This window comes from Antechinus flavipes, chromosome 5 (genome assembly GCF_016432865.1).
Source record: "Antechinus flavipes isolate AdamAnt ecotype Samford, QLD, Australia chromosome 5, AdamAnt_v2, whole genome shotgun sequence".
Classification (NCBI taxonomy): domain Eukaryota; kingdom Metazoa; phylum Chordata; class Mammalia; order Dasyuromorphia; family Dasyuridae; genus Antechinus; species Antechinus flavipes.
This window is the reverse complement of record NC_067402.1, coordinates 129,372,981-129,396,734: the sequence shown is the minus strand read 5'-3', so window position 1 is coordinate 129,396,734 and position 23,754 is coordinate 129,372,981. Positions and strand designations below refer to the sequence as shown.

The window sequence follows — 23,754 nt, the reverse complement described above, 5'->3', positions numbered from 1 at the left end:
TGTTACCCTGTATAAATTACCTGACCTTTGTCAACCTCAGTCACTTCATCTGTAAAAAGGGGAAAATAACCCTACAGGGATGTTTTGAAGATCAAATGAAATTGCACATATAAAATATTTTGCAAATCTTAAAATGCTATATAAATGCAAATCGTTATGGTTATTGCTGCTAATGTCATATCAGGTACCATTGGGTATGGAGGGGCTTTTTACTCTCTTAGTAATTTTAAGACTATTCAAGGGCAAGATAATGGTTAGAGATTGTGTACTTCTTATAAATCATGATATAGAAGTCTTCCATCTATTGATCAATTGTCTCAAAAGGTAATTTACTTTATGATTTATACTTTTATGTAATATAGCCGTCTTAGGACAATAGAAGGTTAGAAGAGAGCTAGCTTGATATTAAGTCAGAAGTACTCAGTTCTAGTCCTGGATTTTCCACAAACTTTTAGTTGTATGACCTTAGGCAAGAAATTTTGCTGTTCTGAGTCCCACTTTCTTCAATTTAAAAATGGAGATAAGAACATCTAACACTGTCAGAGGATAAATAATTACTGTTGTCCTAAGGAATTACAATGACAGCACCACAAACAATTTAGAGTTAACTAGATCTATTATGTTGTAAGCATGATCTAACACGTCCAAATATTTGGTTAGGAGAATACCATGGTAACTGGGTGGAATTTGATAGCGAGACTTAGAATCTGTCTAGTCCTGGTTCTAACACTTACTAGCCCCATGGCCTTGAATGGATGGATTACCTAATTCCTCTAAGGCTCACTTTCTTTATCCTTAAAATGGGATAATAACACCTGCATTTTCTGTCTTACAAAGAAGTTGTGAGAATCACAAACATACATAATAACATAACATACATAATAAAACAACATAATAAAAGCCTGGAAAACTACAAAACCCTTAACAATTGTAAGGTGATAGTATTATTATTTTTTAGACAAATCACATACTATAGATTCTATCTCCTTCCTGGATGTTCTACCTAATAACTCCCTGAAAATCATTCTTCAGACCTCATTCAGCACATTATAGTAGTAGAAAGACCACAGAAATTTGGGATGAGAAGGTCCAAGTGCTGACTACCTTGCTGTTATAAATCTTGCAGCTTAAGTCAATCATTTAACCTCTCTTGGCCTCCATTTTTCCCTTTACAAAATTAAGGATTGGAACTGAAGATCTCAGACTCTTTTTTAAGTAGCTCTAAATCCTATGAGTAATCTTTTGGGGGCATTTACTCTTCTCCTTTCTATGATGACAAAACAGAGGGAAACACTCTGTGATAGAGCACACAACGCAGCTCAAAGGTCCCAAAGAACCTCATCTTTCTGGCTGCAGCTCACTCTATTGAAGAAGGTACCTACCTTTCTTGCCTTTCACCCTTGCCTGGGCTACTTGATGCTTTCACAGGGCTCTTGGATAAGATGAGTCACCTCTATTGCTTCTGATCCCATAGAGGACCCGGCCTTGCCATTCACCTTATTACAGCCTCCTAAAGTCTTCTAGGCCTTATCACCTGTCCTTTCTGTATGCTCTTCAGATTACCAGCACTGACCTACTATTGTAACCCAGGGACCCTTGATCTTACTATTCATTGCAAAACTGCCTCGTTAGAATTTGGGACTTTTCATGTGTCCTGAAGCTGAATTTTCTTTTATGTGTTTTCTTCTCTATTTAGAATGTGAGTTCCTGGAGAGTAAGTACTGACTAGTTTTTTGTCTAAATATTCATACATTTGTAGTTAGTACAACAGTTGGTACAGAGTGAGCCTAAATAGATTATTTTTTATCCACCTATTCATCCATCACAAGTATTAGGAAAATTCACTGAAACTTAGCCTAATCAAATAATCACAAATCAGTTTAGTGAAATCCTAAACAACAAAATTCAAAATACACACATGTGCATGGATGCACACTCATCAAATAGCTACAAACACTTACTAGCTGTGTGACTCTGAGAAAGGCTCTTAATTCTATTTTCCTCATCTATAAAATGAGCTGGAGAAGAAAATGGCAAACTGCTATAGGATCTTTGTAAAGAAAATCCCAAATGGGGTCATGAGGAGTTAAACATGACTGAAAATGATCAATAAAAAAGTATGTATATGAATATATATGTGTGTATGAATACATTGTACAAGTATATATACATAGTATATGTATATATACACATATAACATATATATTTTTATTATGTATCTTTGTAAATGTTGCTTATTTTAATCTTTTCTCCTCTGTTTTAAAAACACTTTTTAATTTTCCACCCAGATGAAAATGATCTTTCCCTTCTTAATTTCTCATAGGACTTTTCTGTCACCTCTCTTTCACTTTTATCTCATTTTTTCTCAAGTCATGAGTATTTGTTTGTATGCCATTCTTCCCTCTCAGAAATCCCTTGGAAGCAAGGTCTGTGCCTTCCCAGCGCCTGGTACAGTTGCCTTGCTCAGTAGGCACCGAATAAGTGTTTTCTAAATGAACTGCCTAATGTCCACCCAAAGCAGCCAGCCTAGAATACTATTCCACGAGTACTGGAATTGGGATCAGGTTTCCATTGGCTGTGAACCTCGCTTGCTGAGTGTGATTCACATAAAACAAATCTGATATCTGATAGCTTACATCCCACATCCCAGTCGGGCAACTGCCAGCCAGGTATCACTCTTTCAACAGGGAACAAGTTAAACAACTGTTCCTCTCGATTTCTCTCTTGAACTTGACTGGAAAAAAAGGTTGTTCTATTTGTTCTCTGGAGCTGGGAAGGAGACCGCAAAGTGACCCTGGTCTCAGGTCAGCACTCTGACATTATGAACTGCTGAAAGTGGCCTGTGATTAGGTGCAGACCCCTTCTTAGGAGGCCAGAGTAGCATTCCTCCAGTTGGAGATGAACCTATCTCTAACTTGAAAGGTTTCTCCTGACTTCCAGATGGCTGGTGCAATAACCACAGAAGATAACGGCAGAGCCTACAGAATAACTGTCCCAGAAAATCCAATTTCAAGCTCTAACCTGCAATTTGAGGAAGCCGCTGGTCTGCAAAATGTCACATAGACAGCAACATTGTAGAGTTGTATACGACGAGAGACAAAATTTATAGATGAAACATCCTGGCTTTAATTCAACTGAAGAAGAAAATATGGGATAGAAATAGAAAAAGTGCTGGAGTGGGCCTTGAGAGACCTGGTTTGAATTCTAGCTTTGCCACTTAGACCAGGGTGTTTTAACCTGAGGCTGTTGTATCTTACTTTGTTCATCTGAAAAATAAACGGATTTGATCGGATGACCTTAAATACCTTTTCTGTCTTCAGATAGGGATATGTGTAATAACCCACATATGTGTAACACACAGCATTCCCTTCACATAAATATGTGTATATATACACGCACACACATATAATGCATGTGTACACACACACACACACACACACATACCCCATCCTGGACAGCTAGCTTGGCCACCAGATCTCGATGATGCTGGAATAGTCAGAATGAAGCAATACATCCACTCAGAAACAACATGGGTCCTTTTTGAGAACAAAGGAGGACAACCACCTTGTGTATAAACATGTAAGTAATCACAAATGGACACACATACATATGCCCAACCTTATAACATTTATCACATTTCTTGTTTTCGGTTGACCATTTCTTGGTACAACAAGATATATCAAGCTATTTACTTCTTGGAATTTTTTTTAGGGATGATTGGAGTATGAAGGTATTGTGATGAAAAAAGAAAAGGATAAAAAGATTTGTGAACAGTTGGTTCTAAGAGTGATGCTAATTAAAATTATGAAATTATTGACGTTGGTTTTCAATAGCCTTTCCTCCATCTCTTTTTACTGTTTCTTTATACTTTTTTGAGAGGGGTCCCTTTAGGTTCCATACCCTCATCCTGTCATCAGACAACTCAAACCTGCGCCTCCCCCCACCCTTGAGGTTCCCCAGCCAGCCTGCCCTATTAAACAGTCCTTATCTTTTCCCTTCTTCTAACAGAATTCATCTCTGGTGCCTCATTCCTACGGGGCCTTGTAGTCTGGTTTACTAAACTCAGTTAAAATAACTTAAGCTAAAGTTTTCATGCCCAGCCATAGCTTTAATGTGTTGTCTTTTCAGAGATTAATTATCAAGATTAAATTATAGGGAAATTTGAGTTTTAATGCTTTCTTAACCAGTGGTTGTTTTTAGGTCCACTAAAATGTATATTTATGTTTTAAAAGGGGCCTTCTAGAGACTTAATATCAAAGAATGTGCTAACTAAACTACTTGTGGTTGTGAAAGGAAAGAGTTTAGGACATGTGAGTTGTATCTCCACTCAACACACACATCTCTAAAAAAAAATCCAAGCAAATTCAGTTAGTTATTAAAAAAATATTTTGGCATTTAAAATGGTTCCTGATCATCTAGATTGTATTCAGCAAAAGTGGTTAGAAAATGACCAGTTTAATACAACTGAGCTTTTCCTCATTCTTGTCCTCTTCGCAACAAAAAAGAAAAAAAAAATTCAGTTTCTCTGTTCATATAATAGTAAGGCCAAGTTATTATGAAACTAGATGGTGAACTAACATGAGAAATCATATATTATTTGATTTAAAATGTTCTGTAATCCATTGACTTTCTCAGAGCCCAGGTATCTGTGGTTAATAACCCAATTTCAACATCTGGTAGTCCCATTTGCTGGAAAATAGGTTCTTCTTGGTGTGATGTGATATTCTCTTGCCAGTCAGAGATTCTATTAATGATTTATATACCTTATGGAAAAAACATCTTCTATTTGGCTTTTTCATTACATAAAAGGAGGTGGGCTGGTTGTGTAGCAAGACTGAAGGATAATGAATAGATGGTCAACCCAAGTGCAGCCCCAGTAGTCACAAAATATTAAGAGGAAGAGAAGAAAGCATTCCATACATGGGGTAGACTTACTATAGCTATTTCAGGAAAGGTACCAATAACTATCAGTTATACAGGAGAATAAGAAGGCATGCCTGGGGAATGTGATCTGTTTGGTTTAGAAAGTATCACCAGAGATGATAGCAGGGATACCTTTCAAAATTCAAAGAAAAAATATAAAAGAAGTTATTATGAAAGTGTGGAATTAGCATAGATTTGAAACCAGAAGAACTGGTTTTGATCTTGTAGAGATCAGTTTTTCTTTCTGGGTCTCAGTTTCCCCTTTCTATAAAATGGGGGTTTTGAAGTGAGCAGTCCTTAAGGTCCTTTCTAGCTCTATATTTTGTCATACTGTGAATTTAGAGTAATAACAGTCTTTGGTTATACTAAGTTGTAATAGATTGGACTTTTACCTGACTTAACTGAGAACATTTTACAAAATAGGAATTTCCATTGGACAAAATCCTTTTTGTCAGGTTAAGCCCTCTCTACAAGGTCAACTTGGGAAGAGAGAGGTGCTTCAGCAGCCAGATCTTGGAAAAATTATTACAGCAGCAATCTCATCACCCACAAATGATGGTAACAACAGTCACTAAAGCATAACAAATGAACATTGCAGTTTACTAGTTTATCCATGATTCTATCTACTCTGGATCATAAGGATCTGTCATAGTCATTAATATAAAATAAAAGTAATATCTTCCCAAAAAAATACAGTTTGGATAAGCAAATTCCTTGTCATTTTTGTGGCTTAGAAAGGGCAAAACTAAAAGGGTTATAACAGTTTTTTAACATATGGTGGGATGTTTTTGGGGGTGAGGGGTAGAATCTAGTTCTGTGATTTCATCAGTGTAAAAAACTCTACAGAGCCATCTCCCTACCAATCCATACAAGTTAGCACCTTCTCAGAAATAATAATAGCAAGCACTTACATGGCATTTTATGGCTTGCAAAATAGCTTTACAAGTATCTCATTTTATTCATACAACAACACTGGGAGGTGGTACTATTATCACCATTTCACAGATAAGAAAATTGAGGCACTTTAGACATTAAGTGACTTGCTTAGGGTCACATAGCTAGTAAATGTCTAAGGCTGGATTTGAACTCATTTACTCATTTGAACTCTTTTCCTGACTTCGCATCCCAAAGCTCCTAGAATACTGGGAAATGAGTAATTTTCTCAGAGAAGTATGCAGTTTTAATAAATGAAATATCCTGTATGCACCAACTTATTAAACTGTGGTTTACAACTCCATACGGGTCTCACAACAGAATGTGAGGGTCATACAGTTATGACTTATTTTCAGTAAATGTTTGATTTGTATATCTATTTTAGATATCTATATATCCAGGGTCACATGAAAATTTCTTAGGTGAAAAGGAACAATGAGTGAGAAAAGTTTAAGAAGCCCTGTTTTAAACAACTCTCATGCTATTTCCCATCTATATGCCGTCTTATCTTTTTATTCATTCTGGCAGATGTCAATATATTCCAGAAATAGGTCTTAAGTCTAGGTTTTCCTTCCTACCCACTGCATTGGGCAGCCAAGCAATTGGATAGGGCTGTTAAGTGGTGCTATAGTGCATGCAGTATAGCATCTGGAGTCAGAAAATTCATCTTCATGAGTTCAAAATGGCCTCAGACACTTACTAGCTGTGTGACTAGGCAAGCCATTTACTCCATTTGTCTCAGTTTCCTTAGTTATAAAATGTACTAGAGAAGGAAATGACAAACTACTCCATTATCTTCATCAAGAAAACCCCAAATAGAATCATGAAGAGTCAAACTCAATTGAAAAAACAGTCCAACAACAAAATCATCTGGGAACTCTGACAGAGACCCACTTTAAGCCTACTTATGCCAAATACTAACCAGACACACTTGAAACGATTACATTCACATTGAATTTTTTAAAAATAAAGTTTGAATATGACCGAGATATGGAAGAGCAGAGTTAATATAGTAAAGAAATTAGTCCTTTTTTGGAAAGTCAGTGAATATAATTGCGCACTAGATAACAGAAACAGCCAGGATTGGTAGAAAGAGACAAGCCTTGAGTTTCAGCCCCCTCTCCACTACTCACTGGCCCTGGTAACATTGGGTGGTTCCTTTTACTTTCATCTCTAAAATGGCAGGAAAATCCCCTGAAGCAATTTTCATCTTCAGCCGAGCCACTCCCACTGCCTGCTATCCCTGTTAGGAACAAATGACCACAACCTGCTCTCCTCCCAACCTCTGTGTAATTAATTGAAGAAAGCACCTCCTTCCTCAATCTCTATTTTTAATCTCCAGTTTATCCTCTTAATTCCCTAAACTCTGCCTATTGTGCCTTCTGGAGCAATCATTCCATAACAGACAAACTCTTTAGGTTTCTTTCATCTTGATGGCTTTTTCAGTGAAAAATGCTTATCGGAGGTGACCACATCTTCCAGTCCTTTTATCGCTTGTCATATCTCTCAACTGAGGCCTGGAGAGAGAATCAGGGCATTCCTTGATCCCCACAGCCACATCCAGACCTTTTTTTTTTTTTTTTTTTGCTAATGCTTGTTTAGCTTGTTCTGCCTTTGAGTTTGTTGTATCAAAACGTAACTCCCAGTTCAGACCACCATGGTATTGTCTTTTCCATGCATTCTATTGCCTTTTTCAAGAAGTTAGGTAATGGTCTATCAACCAAGTGTTCTATTTCAGTGATCTCATCGTATACCCTTTCCTTTTTCTAAACATCTAAACATTATATTACCCAGTCATCCAGTTTTGCAAATTCAGGGCTATCCTTAACTCTTTGGTTTCCATTTTCAAAAAAAATTAACTATTGTGATTGATCAGGTAAACTCTCTGTCTCTGTGTATTCTCTCTCTCTCTCTCTCTCTCTCTCTCTCTCTCTCTCTCTCTCTCTCTCTCTCTCTCTCTCTCTCCTCTTTCTCTCTCTCTGTGTGTGTGTGTGTGTGTGTGTGTGTGTGTAAATGATCCCATTATTCCATTTCATAAACACTGTCTCATAATCATGCTCTGAAAATCTGGCACGAAATTTCAGTTTTCCTGTATTTGGGGACTTTCCCAATCACTAATTCTGTTTCATTTTGCAATTTCATTGCAATTAATTCAGAAAGATTAACATGTTCGGAGAATAACTTGGGGAATGATTTCAGTGAGAACCTATTTATTTCTCCATTTTTGACTGTATTGGAGGTGGTAGACCTCTACGGAAGGGGGACTAAGCTGGAAACCTTAGTAGTGCCTTTGATTATGGACTTGAGCATAGATTTGCTCTTATTTTCCAGCAGAAAATCTGCTGCATCTGAAGTTCAATGTTGAAGACTGAACCCAACTGCTGTGGCCTGGAGAAAAGTGAAGGGTGAAGGAACAGCATATTTGTAAAAATCAGACAGGTGTGAACAGCTGCTGATTTGAGGTTAATGGAAGTGCTGGTGAAGAGCCTCATGGAGGTAAGGGTTCCCTCTGGAGAAGGGAAGTGTAAAGTTTTAATAAATGAAGTGTCTTTTACACAACTCTCACACTACTTCCCATCTACAGTACAAGCTGTCCTATGTTTTTGCTCATTATGGCCTCAGGCAATTCCTGAACAGGCTGAAAAGAAAAAGGGTGTGTGAGGATGGCAATTAAAAGCAGCTCAATGTGTTTTAAAAGTCTTTCAATGAATATCTCCTTTCCTACTCCCAATAGGAGTAAAGGAGATCTGGAATTTGCAAAGTGGGAGAGAAGAGATAGAAGCTAGATCTTTCTATCAGCTCTATCCTTCATCCATTCAGAATTTTTTCCTAGTACAGATTTTTTTTTTTTTTTTTTGCTAAGGATTATCTTCTTTTCTGACCACTTAAATTGACCAAAAAATAAATATAGAAGGTATGTGGTAGTAGTAGAAGTGGAGATTTTTCCCCCCATGACAAACTTATTCTTTTTTATGTAATAAAGAATTTTGACTGAAGCTGAAGGAAGTGAGCAAAACATTGTACACAGTTAACAAGATTATATGATGATAAATTGTGGTGGATTTGTTTTTTTTCAACAATGTAGTGATTCAAGGCAATTTCAATAGTGTTGGGATGGAAAATGCCATCCGCAAAGAGAGAGAGAACTGTGGAAACTGAATGCGGATCACCTTTTTGCTGTGGTTTATTTTTTCTTTCTTGTGTTTTTTTCCCCCTTTTGATCTATTTTTTTCTTACACAGCATGACAAATATGGAAATACGTTTAGAAGAACTGTACATATTTAACCTATATCAGATTGCTTGTTGTTTTGGGTGAGGGAGGGAGAAAAATTTGGAATACAAGGTTTTGCAAAGATGAATGTTGAAAATTATCTTTGTATGTATGTGGAAAAATAAAATAATTAAAAAAAAGGAATTTTGATAGTTAACAAATAATAACTTTCAATTGAATGATGTTTAATAATTCATAAAGCATTTTTTTAAATCTTCCTGATCATACTGTTAAATAGATAGTAAAAACCAGTACTATTCTCATTTTTCATAGTAGGAAACAATCTCAGAGACAGGAAGCCATTTGACTGAGGTCACACTATTCATAAGGCCTTCTACCTCCAAAGCCAGTGCTTTCTCCATTTCAATATCACTGAAGGTCCTATGGTCATGCATAAAATACTTTGGGGGCATATAAAACCCTCAATAACTTCACATTCTGGTCTGCTTCTGTTTTCTCATCTGTAAAATGATATGATAGCACCTACTTCACAGGGTTACTATGAAAATCAACTGAGGTAATATGTGTAAAGTGTTTAGTACAATGGCTAGAACATAGTATATGCTATATAAATATTAACTATTATTACCATAATTATCATCAGAAAAGGGGCAGAAGAATAGAAGTTGGTAGGAAATTATGGTAGTAAAGACTAAGGGAAAAACATGATTAAAGCATCAAATCAGAGAAGTACTCATCAGGTATGTACATATAAAACACCACAAGTCACGGAAAACAGTACTTTAGTTTGATTAGGATTTAGAGCTAAATGTTAGGAAAGAACAGAAGATAAAACTGGAAACATCATGGAGGACCTTCGATATCAGGGTAAGGAGTATGAACTTCTCTCAGTGTGCCAATGAAGCATCGACAGGTTGAAGTGGGGGTGGCTGGCTCCTGGGCTGCCAAGACCACGGCTCTTAAGACATTGAAAAGTACAGACTGCTACACCAGTCCACCTGCTAAATTGTCTTACCTTGTTGTGGGACAGTCTCCCTAATATAGTCTGCCATGATATTGACTAAAAAGCAAATTCAGTTTTTCTGGTCATCCTGCAACACCAGAACTAGAAGAAATAACTCCTGAATGTTTAAAGAAGACAGAGCACAGAGGGTTGGACCAGGGAACTCTAGGAAAACCACTTCATCTTCATATTTTTAAAGATTATCTATCATGGCTACTCCATGAAACCCAAACCTTATACCCTGAAAGAGAGAATCAGGATTATGGACTCCTTGGAGGCATTTGTATGAAACCAGCTCTAAGATAGCTTAGCTCCTTAAACAAACAAACAAACAAACAAAAAACCCCTTTGAGTAATTTTATTTTGTAGTGGGCTGGACTTGAGTCCACAGTGAAAGACTTTCACAGTTGTTTCCATTTGACTTGCCGATGATCTGGTCTCAGCTTGCTTAGGAAAGTGAATAGACAGCTTTTCTGTTAATTTCTCATGCTCTGCTATGTTGTTTTTCCTTTGAATTATAATTTGTCTGGTTCAGCTCAGATTCTCCTGTCGGGCTGGGCTTGGGTTTTCCCTCCAGATTCCTAAGAACGACTAGCAAATTTGCATACTTGAGACTATCAGCTGTAACCTGACTCAAATTAATATCTTTCTCAGCCTGGGCCCAATTTCCCTCTGCCAATCTCTCTAGTAGTTGCTGATCAGTGTGACCCTTCAGCTTCCTATCTACTACCTGTAAGGCTCTGACACAGAGAATGGAAGGACCAAAGAAATGCCATGGGAAGATTCATCTCTTGGTGGTATGATGTCATTTCAGAATTATGAAAAATGACTTGGCCTATAGGGGTTATCCCAGTCAGTGTGATCCAGAGCTTCCCTGGAAACTTCCAAGGGGCATTGGTGACTCAACATTTGGGCACATCTGAAATAATGAACTTCCTGACTGCTTCTGACTACGTGGTAGCTTGGGGTTGAAGGACATGGGTGTTTTCAAATAATAAAGTGATGCCCTCATTCATTGCTGAGCCAGAGGAGCCAATGACTCAGTGGACCTTTGGAAAAGAAGAGATAGCCTTTTGCTCATTTTTTCCTGCTCTTGTTTTTTTTTTTTTTTCCTTTCTATTCTCCCCCTGATGGAAATGAGGGGATGGATTGTGCTCCCCCCCATTCCTGCTGAAGGAATTTCCACATGAAATACAAATTCATCTAGTCCCCTGGGTACTTTTTCCAATTTCTATCCACTTTTGTAGCTGGCTGGACTTTTTTTTTTTTTTTTTTTTTTTTTTTTTTTGCTGAGGCAATTAGGGTTAAGTGACTTGCCCAGGGTCACACAGCAGGAAGTGTTAAGTGTCTGAGACCAAATTGGAACTCAGGTCCTCCTGACTTCAGGGCTGGTGCTCTACCCACTGCTCCACTTAGCTGCCCCATGAACATTGTTTTTGAAGTATATATGATCAGGCTTGGAGTTGACTTTGTGAGTCTGAGAGGTAGCTAACTGACAACAAAAACAACTGTTAAATTAGTGACAGTAGACATTAAAAAAAAGGAGAAGCCCTTGGTCTAGCTTGCTAGAAGACATGAACTTTGAGGAAGATAGTACAGAGCAAAGGTGAAATGTAAAGTGTCTAGTTAGCCATGCTGCAAACTGCTTCATGTTTAGATATATCAACCTTCTGGACTAGTATAAGAGTAGTTAGCACTGTGATTTCTTAAGTCTCACTGTCGGTGCACACTGGAGAGAGTCTTTTGTGTTCAATATTTCTTTTAAGGGTAGTAAATAAACTGTTTGTCCTATACTTGACTCATGTTGTATCTTTCTACTTCCCTACTCCCATACTTTTGGAGAGAAACTGGACATGAGTCTAAATCTAAGCTTTCAATAATTTACCTCTGAGGCACCAGCCAAGGGTTTAATGAGCCAAAATGTAAGAAAAAGGAAACAATCCTCTTTCATTAGACACCAAACTTCTTCTAGGGTCAAACCCAGGATGGATTTCAGACTTAGATCCAAAGAAGAGGAGCCCCTTCACAAGAGAGAGTGGGTGAAATGCCCCAGCCCACATTTGTCAATATTAGATTAGCAACTGGGCCAGAAAGGCATCAGGAGCTGAGGGTTTTGCAGCCATGTGAGAGGCTCTGCAGAGATGAGTGATACCAAAAGGAGATTAGCACCAGACTTGCATAAGAGACCTATTTTTCAGGCCTGATTCAATAAGGAACGGTAACAGGTGGTAGAAGCCCTTCAGAGTGGTGAAGTAGATGTGTCCTTCAAGAACGAGACCATTTCCTTCTTAGTGTACAGGGGCAGAGGCAATGAGGAGTGTCTCCTAACATAGACCGGCATAGGCGGTGGGTTATGCAACCCCTGTGATGACAGTCACATGGACTAGAAGAACACTATGGTCCAAATGAAGCAACAGCTTATCTAGCCATCTGTGGCAGATGCTGCAAAATCCCTCCCCAGCATCACTAATTGGGAAGATAATTATAAAACATGAGTGTCAAGTATGCAACCCAGCATTACCAAGTGCTGCATGAACTAGATTACAACATAATTGGGAATGTTTCACAAAATAAATACAAATACAATAAAATATAGATAACATTACATTTAAAAATATACCCAATACCCAGCTGCAAAGATCTGCACATACTGATTAGTGATCTCCAGGTTTCTATTTGAGTTTGACACCACTGGCCTAGAACACAGAGAAGTTAAGGAACTTGGGGAGAGTCAAAAAACTAATATGTATCAGAGCCAATGGGACTTGGCCCCAGGCTTTCCTAACTTTGAGGTTTTCTTTTCTAGTCACTACACAAGTGTTGTCAAACTCACATAGAAATTTATCTCTGCTGGTTGTATGTTGACTTAGAAAACCACAAAATTTTGTATTGTGTTTTTTATTTCTTTTGCTAAATATTCTCCAATTACATCTTAATCTGGTTCAAACTGCGCTTAGAAGTTATAAGGGACACTTACTGGAGATGAGTTTGGGACCTTTGCATTACACTAAATAATATTATTTAAGGCATCTTGCAAATCTTAAATGTTATTGTCATTTCCTAAGGGGTTGACAGAAAGGCATTCCTTGACATAATAACTGCTAACTAATATGAAATGTTCAGAGAGAAAGAAAGAACAAAGTAAGTCTCCTGGTGAGTCATTTTTTCAATTGTATTCCAGTCTTTAAGACACTATTTAGGATTTTCTTTACAAAAAATACTGGAGTGCTTTATCATTTCCTTCTCCAGCTCATTTTAAAGAAACAGAAGGCAAGCAGGATTAAGTGCCTTGCTTAGGGTCATATAGTCTGAAGCTAGATTGAACTCATGAGGATGAGTCTTTTTAACTCAAAGCTTACTGCTCTAAACACCTCCACCACCTAGCTGCCCTAAGCCAGTCTCCACATAGCTGCATTTGTGTCTGTATCCAACTGCTTAAGCAATGCCTAACAGCACAAAGTTTGTCAATTTAGGGTATTGTAATGGGCTGAGGCTTGAGTTGATGCACTGAGGTCCCAAGCACGTGAGGCTAAATAATAATTGGACCATACTCTATTAATATATAAGCTTGGAGAAAGAATGGGCCCCGCCCACTCTTTGTGCAAGTCCTGATGTGTCGTATAGGAAATGACGATTTTGGTGGGTGGAGGCAGGGGAGTGGAAAGGGAAGCAGAAGGAGGACTGCTGGCTGGTTTCCTGTCACAACTGCCCATATTGCTATCACAATCCCCCTTCACCTCAAAAAGAATAAAGATTGAAGATTTTTCCCTTAACCTGAATTCCTGACTCTGGCTGATTTTAAATACGCGGTCATCACAGGATGTACTCACAAATTTCAAAGAAAAGCAAAAAATTTGTCCTGTTAAAAAAATTAACTTGTTACTTAGTCTATGTGATCAGTTAAATCAATCAAAAATTATTAAGCACATGTTTAATGCCAAGCTAGCCACTATCAATACAAAGAAAAATCAAAATCAAAAATAGTGCCTGGCTTCAAGGAGCTTACATTCTAAAAGGAGAGAAACACATAAAAATCAGAACATACAGAATATGTTGAAATTGGAAGATGACTAGAACCTGTGTGGGAATGAGGGGCGGAGAAAAGCAATTCTGAAAGCTGCAGCCCTTGAGTTAAAAATCCACATAACCACTGAAAATGATTAAGAAAAAAAGGGCATTAAACAATGAGACCTCCCCCCAAAAAAAGTCAATTAAAAGAGAAAAAATCAGTTGATTTCAATCAACTCACCCATTGTACTTTATTTTTTTGCTGAATTTGTTAAATACATTGAAAACCTAGTCAACTCATTTAAAATGGTTATCTGTATGTGCAGATAAAGCCTTTGTATAACAGAAGAAGAATATGAAACCACTTTTTCTTCTCCTTTATCTTACTTTCTTGCTTTTACAGATCATGCACTCTAATCCCTCACATGTCTATGGCAATCCCATAATTTAAATCTTTAGTCTGAATCAAGATAATACAATTAATTTCAAAATGGACAGTTAGCTACCTAGTTGTATGTTGACAATGATGGATCTGTTACTATGTGAAGAAAGGGAAAAGGAATCAGTTCAAAGTCCCACTGTGACATGATACAAATATCAAGTAATTTGCCCTCAGGGAGCAGATTAACTGTAATTCCTTAAATTATATTAAGTACTCTCTGAAAGCGTTTGATTTTCTAAGTTTTTTTTTTAATTACATATTCAACTCATCACTCCTCCCTTAAATTTTTTGTTAATTATTCTTCTATTCTATAATTTTTTCCTCTGAAGATTAATGATAGAGGATCCCAAAAATTTAATGTTAATTCATTGTTATCAATCTCATTAACATATTTATTAATAGTTTTTATGATTTGTTCTTTGGCTTATTCATTATTTAGAATGTCATTAATAAGTTTCCATTTGGTATCTTCTTCTTGGGTTCCCTGAATTAATTTGAAAACAACAAGAAATATTTATCTACTGAATGGGTCTGAATGTTTGTTCAAAATCCCCCAATACAAATAATTGTTCTGCTTATGCTTTGTATAAGCTGACACATATATATTACACATAGATTTTTTAAAACTGTCTAGTTAGATGCCCTTGATATAAAGAACCCTTTGAATTTAAACCTCCATTTCTCCCCAAATTCTGGCTCATTATGGCAATATAGGTTTTATGAATCATTATCTACTTTTCTCTGTTCAGTTAATTTGGGAAATATTTCTATACTTTTTTAGCATGAAATGTATAAATTATATGAGCTTTAGGCTTGAGAGAAGCAATGAAGTACAATTATTGGAAGAATCAGTTGTAGATATGGGACTTCACTAGAATGGTGTCATCTGGGAATCTGAATGGTGACACCTGCCTGAGGTGTTTTGGGCTTACCTGCATCTCGGTCCCTGATACAGTAGTCTGGAGAGTTCTCAAAATAGACCAGGTCATTTTTGGTTGGTTTCTTAAATCTCTTGTTAGCCACAGTGAAACCAGTGCCATCTTGATTCATGACCACCTGGATGGCCCCGTTATATTTCTTCCAAAGATAATCTCCCGTCTTTCTAAAGTCAGCCATGGCCAGCCAGCAGGTCCTCAGGGTACAGGATCCACTCACCCCATGGCATTTGCATTCTTGTTTCAAGAACCGCTTTACAGCCTATTAGAAAAGGCAGCAAAATATCAGCAGAGATGAATGCATCTAAGGACTCAAGTAACAGGTAATACACTATCCCTCCAAGAATTTAGTTGTGGCACCTGAAATCTCAGGATAATTTTTGAGTGGTGCTTTATAGCAAAGATTCAAAGGCTCAATCAATGGTGGTAAAGAATGGTAGGAAGGGCTCAATCAATGCTATTCACTTATTTACCTAGGAAAGTACGTAGAACTCAGAAACTTGTGATTTCATCTACTCAATAATGAAGCTCTGCCACTGGTCTGCTTTACTATAGTTTTAGAATTCCATAGAACACCAAGAAGTTAGATGATGTGCTCAGGACAGTTTGTATCATAAATCAGATTTTAATCTAGATCTTCATTTCTCAGAACCGGGCACTCTTTATATTTCACCAGGTAGCCTCACTGCTCTAAAATTAAGGTGGAAGAAAGGGGAGAATGTTTAATTCCATTTGGATCACAGATCTAGAGTTGGGAAAAAAAACAAAAAACAAAACCTCATATCCCATCTAATTCAACTCCTTCCTTTGAAAGATGACGACACTGAAATCTGTATTGTCATTGTCTCAGGATTGCATCAGTAAGAGTTCTCTTGGTTCTCTGAGACTAGAGCCATGATCTTTCCACTTGGGCACACTGTCAATTATCCATGTGATAAACCATCACCAGGAAAAAGGGGATGAATTATAAAGTCTTTTCTAAAGAAATGGAATTTTAATACTTTGCATACTATCTATAACCTATATCAAATTGTTTACTATCTTAGGGAAGGAAGGAAGGTGAGAATTTGGAACTCAAAAGTTTTTTTAAATGAATGTTACAAATAGTTTTTACATGTAATTGGGAAAAATAAAATATTATTCAAAAATACTTTGCATACACATTAGTTACCACATAGTTATAACTTGAATTAGGCTAATCAAATCCTTGCCACGTTGGGTTTTTTTAATGGATAATTCTTAAGTAGCACATCAATTATATGTATGTGACACTGTCTCTGGGATACATTCCCAACTTAATAATCACAGGTTTCAAGATTGATTCTCTAGGAGAATGGCTGCTTTTACTTCCAGCTGTGGGTCTGTACTCCTACAGCTATGGTTCCTAAGCCCCAACTGGTTAGCTTACCTTCAACAGTCATCCAGTAGATACAATTAACTCAAAGCAAAGGCATTTACTAAGGTGGCATAGTAAGAACAGTAGCTACAAAACATTACCCCCATAAACTTGGGGCATACTTTCCCATAGATACACACAGCACCTGTGGGAACAGTGGGCACAAATTTAGAGTATGATGGTAATAAGGCACATAAGTGCAGAAGGCAACTCACACCTCTGGTGCTAATTTTTTTCTCTTCTCTTGAATTTCTCATGGGGTTCTCCTCTAGGCATAGCATCAGTGTAAGAGGGTCACCCTACTGGTCTCCTTTCCTAGATCCGCTCTTCCCTGAAGCTCAACTCTCAATTGTCAGGATATTGAAACAATAGTCAGGTTTCTCCTCTGTTACCAGAATCCCAGACTGTGAAGCTGCTTCTCAGCATAAATGCTGTCTTTTTGTGTTTATATAGAGAGTTTATATGCTCTCTACTTTGAATGGCTATGCTCTCTGAATCGTTCCCTATTGGTGTCTCCTATTAGTCAAATACTGTTTCATTATGATGGGAAAGATTAAAAAAAAAAATCTCTGTTCCACAATTTAGATACCCTAGTGGGAACACAGGGGTCACATTTTATAAAGTTTTCTCTGTTTTGGATCCCTTGAACTCAAAAACTGTTCGAGTGCCTCTAGTTTTATAAAGGTTTCGAGGGGTGGAACCAATCTTTTCCCAATCAATGGCCTGCTGCCATTGAAACTGAAGCCAGGAACTCCTTCACACTTCATAAAAGGATGACAGGGCATAGAAAGGCATTTGTAATTCATTAGCACATTAATACTCATTACTGGTAATTTCTCCCTTACTTTCTAGGATTCCATAAACTTGTATATGTGGTGGAGGGCAACTCCACCCCTTCTGTCATGTATTCACATGAATATCTCTCAAATATTATAAAACAGTTGGTTCTTTTGAGCAGGTTCAATAGTCATTCTTTCAGTCACATTTACATTATCCATTTATTTAAGTAAAGCTTTAAGTAAAGATAGATGACTGAGATACATATTTAAAAACAGTCCAAAGCCTGTGGACATGGACAAGAATTTAATCAATCCATTGATCAACAAATATTTATTAAATGTTTACTATGTGGCAGACATTGTGCTACTGTGTTGGAGGATACAAATATAAAAATGAAAGTTCCTAATCTTAGTGATCTGATATTTAAATAACATCTTCACAGTTAAGAAAATATTAATATATATAATGTGTGTATATATATGTGTGTGTGTATATACAGTATGAATATATACATATATATCTCTATACATACATGTATACATATATACATGCACATATTTAGATAATACCTTTATACACACAGTTTAAAATCATGAGACACTGTGATTGAGGACACTGACAAATAGGAAAAATTAAGAAAGGCCTTTTGAAGGAGATGGCAGCCTGGATAGTGTACCAGTTCTATGCCAGGAATCATTTCCATTTGAATTATCTTAGATTCTGAAGATCACCTGGAAATCCGTTCTCGAACTAAACTGCCAAGTATTCCAACTCTACTGCAGAGAGCACAACACCAATGGGCTGGCCACATTGTTCAAATGGATGCTTGCTAAAAAGGCTATTTTATGGAGAACATATACAGCATAAGAGCTCATAAGGTGGTCAGAAAAAGCGATACAAGGACATTCTCAAGGTTCCTTTTAAGAACTTTAGATTTGATTATATGATATGGGAGACACTGACACAGAGCTGCCCAGCATGGAGTGCTATCATCAGAGAAGGTGATAGGTTCTGGGAGCAAAGCAGAATTGAGCTAATGCTCAGAAGAAACTACAAATGCACAAAGTTGGAAAGTCCACCTCAAATGTTCATAGGGACTATTTGTGCCTGACCTGTGGCAGAGCATTCCAAGCTCATACTGGTCTGATCAGCCACAGTTGGACACACTCACATGACTCTAGCATGGTGATGCCATTTTGGTCCTTTTCCAGAAAGGACAACCAGCAGGAGGCAATCAGGGAAGAGCACTGATAGAATTTTGCTATCCTAAGAAGGCCCTTATTGCAATAGCTCCTGTAATTCAATTCCTTGTTCAATTCTTTGCACTGACAAACTCTACAGTTACTGTCTCCAATCAGAAGGTTATAGCAAAGAAGTAGGTTGTTTTATAGGGAAAAAAATAATCATTATTTTACTTCTTTGCTAAATCCTATTAGGATCCTAACTCCTTTTCAGGGTTAGACTGGCATAATTTTCCATTAAACTTTTTTTTTTTTTTTTTAAGGAATTTAGCCTGCCTTATAGCATCTTACCTTCATTAGGAACTTCCCATGGCAGCAAGTTCATTAGGACTAATGGCATCTTCCTCCTGGTTAATTGTGACTTAAATTATGGAACATGGTAGGGAACATGATAGCCTAGTCTTTCCTCTTGTTAATGGCTAACTCTCCTTTGGAATTTAAGATACAGTCAATGGCATAATAATAAAATCTTTGCCTCTAGATTGGGAAAAGGCCTAAGCTTACAAATTTTTTTGAGATACCTTGTGACACTGGCCTGAAACCCTTTTCCAAACAGAAAGATTGCCAATTTTTGAGTTCAAATCTGACTTCAGACACTTTCTGGCTGTGTGGCCACTTAACCTTATTTGGTTCAATTTCCTCATCTATAAAATGAGTTGGAGAAGGAAGTGGCAAACCATTCCAGTATATTTAACAAGAATGTCCCAAAGGACATGACCAAAAAAGAACTAAACACTATAACAAATTATGTGTCCATAGGTATTTTTGCTTTGATCTCCTTTCACCCTTCTTTTTCTTCCCAGTTAATCCACTAATTGGCTTCACTGGTTAAGGTATGCATTGCACTATGTTCTATCTGTTCAGGCTTGTCCTATGGAACTGGGACATAAAGCTAAATTGGTTTGAAGGAAGTCGTAATAACTCTCTTAAGGCAAAACCAAAAGCCTTGGCTAGTAACAAGGGGAAGAGAACAGACTTGGGTTTTGGAGGTTAAAAGGAGAAGGAATATGTCTGAAAAAGGAATGACTGAGAGACCTCCAAGAATAATGATCCATTATATATTTCCCTCTTTTTGTTTGATTGCTCTTCCTCCAATATCTTCCCAAGGACATAAAGGCATTCCCTACAATTTGGAGGTTTGAAACTATGTCCCGCATGATCCAATCTCACCAAAAACCTGCTTCTGGACTAGTTCAAGTAACCAGAAGGCCCTAGTAAGGGGGTTGTCATGGTAATTTCCCTATCCATAGCCTATCAAATAGGGGCTAGAGAATGTTAGGGGATGAGATTTTTCTTTATGAGAATGAAGTGAAAATCCAATAGATTTCCCATAACTGGCCCCAATTTATTCCACATAATATAGTGAAGATAGTTCCTTTAAGGAGACAATCTATCCCTGCAGGCACAGCTGATTGTACTATCCCAATAAAACCTTCTGGTCCCTTTCATCATGGAGTCATTTAAGTAACTTAGAAATAAAATAGTAGTTTTTGTATCCTCTTTCTTGCAGTGCAAAGAAAACACTTAAGGAACAAATGCTCAAAGAAGCATTTGCCAACCAAGCAAACTTAGACATGGCTAACTTCATAGGTAACTTCCAAAAGTGAGGGAAACTGGGAATTCCCTGTCTCTGGAAACCTTCAAGTGGATCTGGATGGCCATTTATAGAATTATAACTAACATGGAATAAATGGGGATTTTCCCCAGACTGTTAACCTAAGGGGGTTCTCCGTGGTCGTACAAAGGCTTCAGACACACCTGCCCCTTGTGGCATCTCTCTCAAAGCCCCCAAATTACCTCCCTCTCCCAGAACCCTCAGTCATCAAGTTCTATTGATCCTGCTTCCATAATCCATCAGGCATCTATAGCCTCCTTATTCATTCCCACAGTCACTGCCCTAGTTGTTACTGCCCAACTCTTCATGACTCTGGGGACCATATTGTTCATGCAAAGATACTGGAATGGTTTGCCATTTCCTTTTCCAGTGGATTAAGGCAGAGACTGTGACCTGCGACACTCTGTAACCACTAATAGTCCCAGTCCAGGCCATCATTATGATCTGCTTTGCCTTATTATAGTAGCCTCCAAACAGGTAGTGTGACATTTATTTTCCCCTTTATCTTTTTTCATACTGGTATTAAACCTATTGAGTCAGCTAGATGGCACAGTGGACAGAGTGGCCTGGAGTCAGGAAGACCTGAGTTCAAATGTGACCTCAGACACTTACTAGCTGGATGATTTGGGGCAAGTCGCTTTGTCTCAGTTTGCCTTCATCGCCTGGAGAAGGCAATGGCAAACTACTCCAGTGTCTTTGCCAAGAAAACCACCAAGAATAGTACCTGACTGAAAATAACTAAACAACTAAATGCATACTCTTTATGCATGGATGTAGTCATGCCAGTCAAAAACTTTCAATAGCATCCTTTTGTCTACTGAGCTTAAACACTTTAGCCTAGACCACAAACATAGCACCATCAATCAACCGACCAGTCACCGGAGACAGAAATACAAAAATGAGACAGTCCTTGTCCTGGAAGGATTTATGTTCCAATGGGGGGGGGGGAACCCAAATAATTGTGCAGTAGTCAAGGGAAGGAAGTTTTGGTTCAGCCTGTTACAGGAACTGTGAATGAGAACTATAGGGCAGTAGATTATCACACTCTTCCCAGTAGCAGTTTGTTTGATTGTGGTTCAAAGAGCAAAAAAGTCCAGGAGGAGGTATGGGGGTGGGGTGGAACATCCATGGAAAGATGTCCATGATGGGGAGGCCCTGGATTTTGAGTGATAGCTGGAAGGAATCAGCACTGATTGAGCCTGGCTAGATACAATGGGTATTTCACTCACCCACTCACCCACTCTGTTCCAATTAGGACTGCTTGGGCCCAGGGTGGAGTCTGGAAGATGAATTTCTGAACATCTTCCTGCCCTTTCAACCTCTTCTCATCCTAGACCTCCCCTTGTACTCTTTTAATCTCTTCTCCACCCTTCCACACATATATTGTGCTTTCCTGCCTCTGGGTCTCTGGCTCACATTTATCTATGCTCAGAATCCCTTCCCCCCTCTGGCCATTGAATCCTATCAATCCTGTTGAGTCTAACTCAAATCTATTTTCTCTATAAAGCCAAAACATGGCTCTCTATCCATTCCTCCAAGTTTCCTTTTAGCCACTTAATCAATGCTTGTTAAATTGAAAAAAAAAAAAAGTGGGGGGGAGTGAGGTGGGGACAATATTCAAATATTTGTTGAAGGAATGAATCCAATTCCTTGCCCTGAGGTGGGCCTTATGAAATTCAAGCACTTTATGTGTTTCTGAAAAGCAATGAACTACTTAACCAATGAAAATGATTTAATAACAATAACAGCTAACACTGATACACTTTTGCAAAGCACTTATTTTATTTGGCCCTCACAATAATCTTATGAAGTAGGTGCTATTACCATTCCCATTTTACAGATGAGGAAATTGAAGTTGGGAGAGGATCCAGGAAAACATGGTTAGAATGTGTGAGGGAAAGCATTCTGTATCTAAGTCCAGTGCTCTTTCCATTCACCCCTCTGATCTGCTCTACTGAGCAGATACAAAGCAGATACAAAGAGATGCTGTGATTTCATCTTAGAGTGACTATAGGTTCTTAAAAGCTAGGTAGATAAGTTCTAGTAGTTTCTATATCAAACTGGAAAGGTTAAAATATGGTATAAGAGAAAAAAAAATGTTTGCTATTCAAAGCCCCTCTTGGGTTAGTGCCAATAAGGACATGCAACAATGAACTGTTTAATTAGATAAATAAAATAATTTAAGTTAAAGAAATTAAAATAAAATTATCAAATACATTATTAAATAGGTTGTTAAGTAAATATTAAATAAAACAAACACAATTACAAAATGGCCCTCTGGTCTGTGTTGGCCCTTCTTTCTACCACTGTAAGAATAGTGCAATAGCAGAAAATGTTAAGGACCATAGAGCTAATCATCCGTATTCATTCACTTTATTATTGGTATGTGGAAATGTGGTCTTTATTTTATTGACCAACAAATGGGCCATAATATTGGAGCAACTTCTCCATGTTGACATTTCCATAAATGAAACCAGAAACTTACAACAACAACAACAATAACAAAAACTAACATTAAATACACAGCCAAAACTAAGAAAGAGCACATGGAACTTTTCCTAGAAAAGGAAATTTAGAGAAGTGCCACTTTCTCTCCCAATGGGTGGTCACAGATAATTTAACTGCTGGCACGGATGTACAAACAACCGGACCACCAAGAGTACTGTCCTCCTGTTTTCTAAATCACTTGTCTAATTTGGGTGGGACTTCCTCTTGCTTGACCTTAACTTCTTCCCCTGAATGTCATTAAAACTTTTTTTCTCCACTCCTTGAACACATTTTTTTTAATGGTGTTTACACACAAATTTCAAAACAAAAGTTTTTGGAGGCAAAGCCTCAGCACATTTTAGTGATAATGATTTAAGTAAACTTAATACACTTAAAGATTCTGTTACAGTTTTTACTGCTCTTTCCCTTTATTATCTGGGCCTTTGCAAGGGAACTGGAGGGACCTATCTAAGGTATGGGGGTGGGGGAGGGAATAATGTCTTTTGTTATTGAGTAATTTAATAAATGCTTGCCTTTAAAAAAAATTCTCTAATTACATGGAATACAGAACCCAGATTTCTTTCATTCTTGAAGCATTAGAAGACCTACAGAGTGATGTTTTTTCTCCAGGCCTTTCACTTTCTCTGATAGACAAAATACTTTGGATTTTCTGTTTAGCTATCCCAGTCTGAAGATCATGATTAAATCATTCTCACCTTCCCTTTTTGCTGGAAGTAACCCTCAGGCCTCTGCTGCTA

General features: G+C 37.6%; 1 protein-coding gene across 1 annotated transcript in view; it reads right to left on the bottom strand.

Annotated features, from left to right (window-relative positions):
* The window catches only part of WNT2 (Wnt family member 2), a 70,476-nt gene that overhangs the window by 21,564 nt on the left and 25,158 nt on the right, over positions 1 to 23,754 (bottom strand). Inside the window, exon 4 of the mRNA XM_052001128.1 lies at positions 15,475 to 15,739. Coding sequence (XP_051857088.1) covers positions 15,475 to 15,739 — 265 coding nt within the window. The remainder of the gene's footprint in view (positions 1 to 15,474; positions 15,740 to 23,754) is intronic.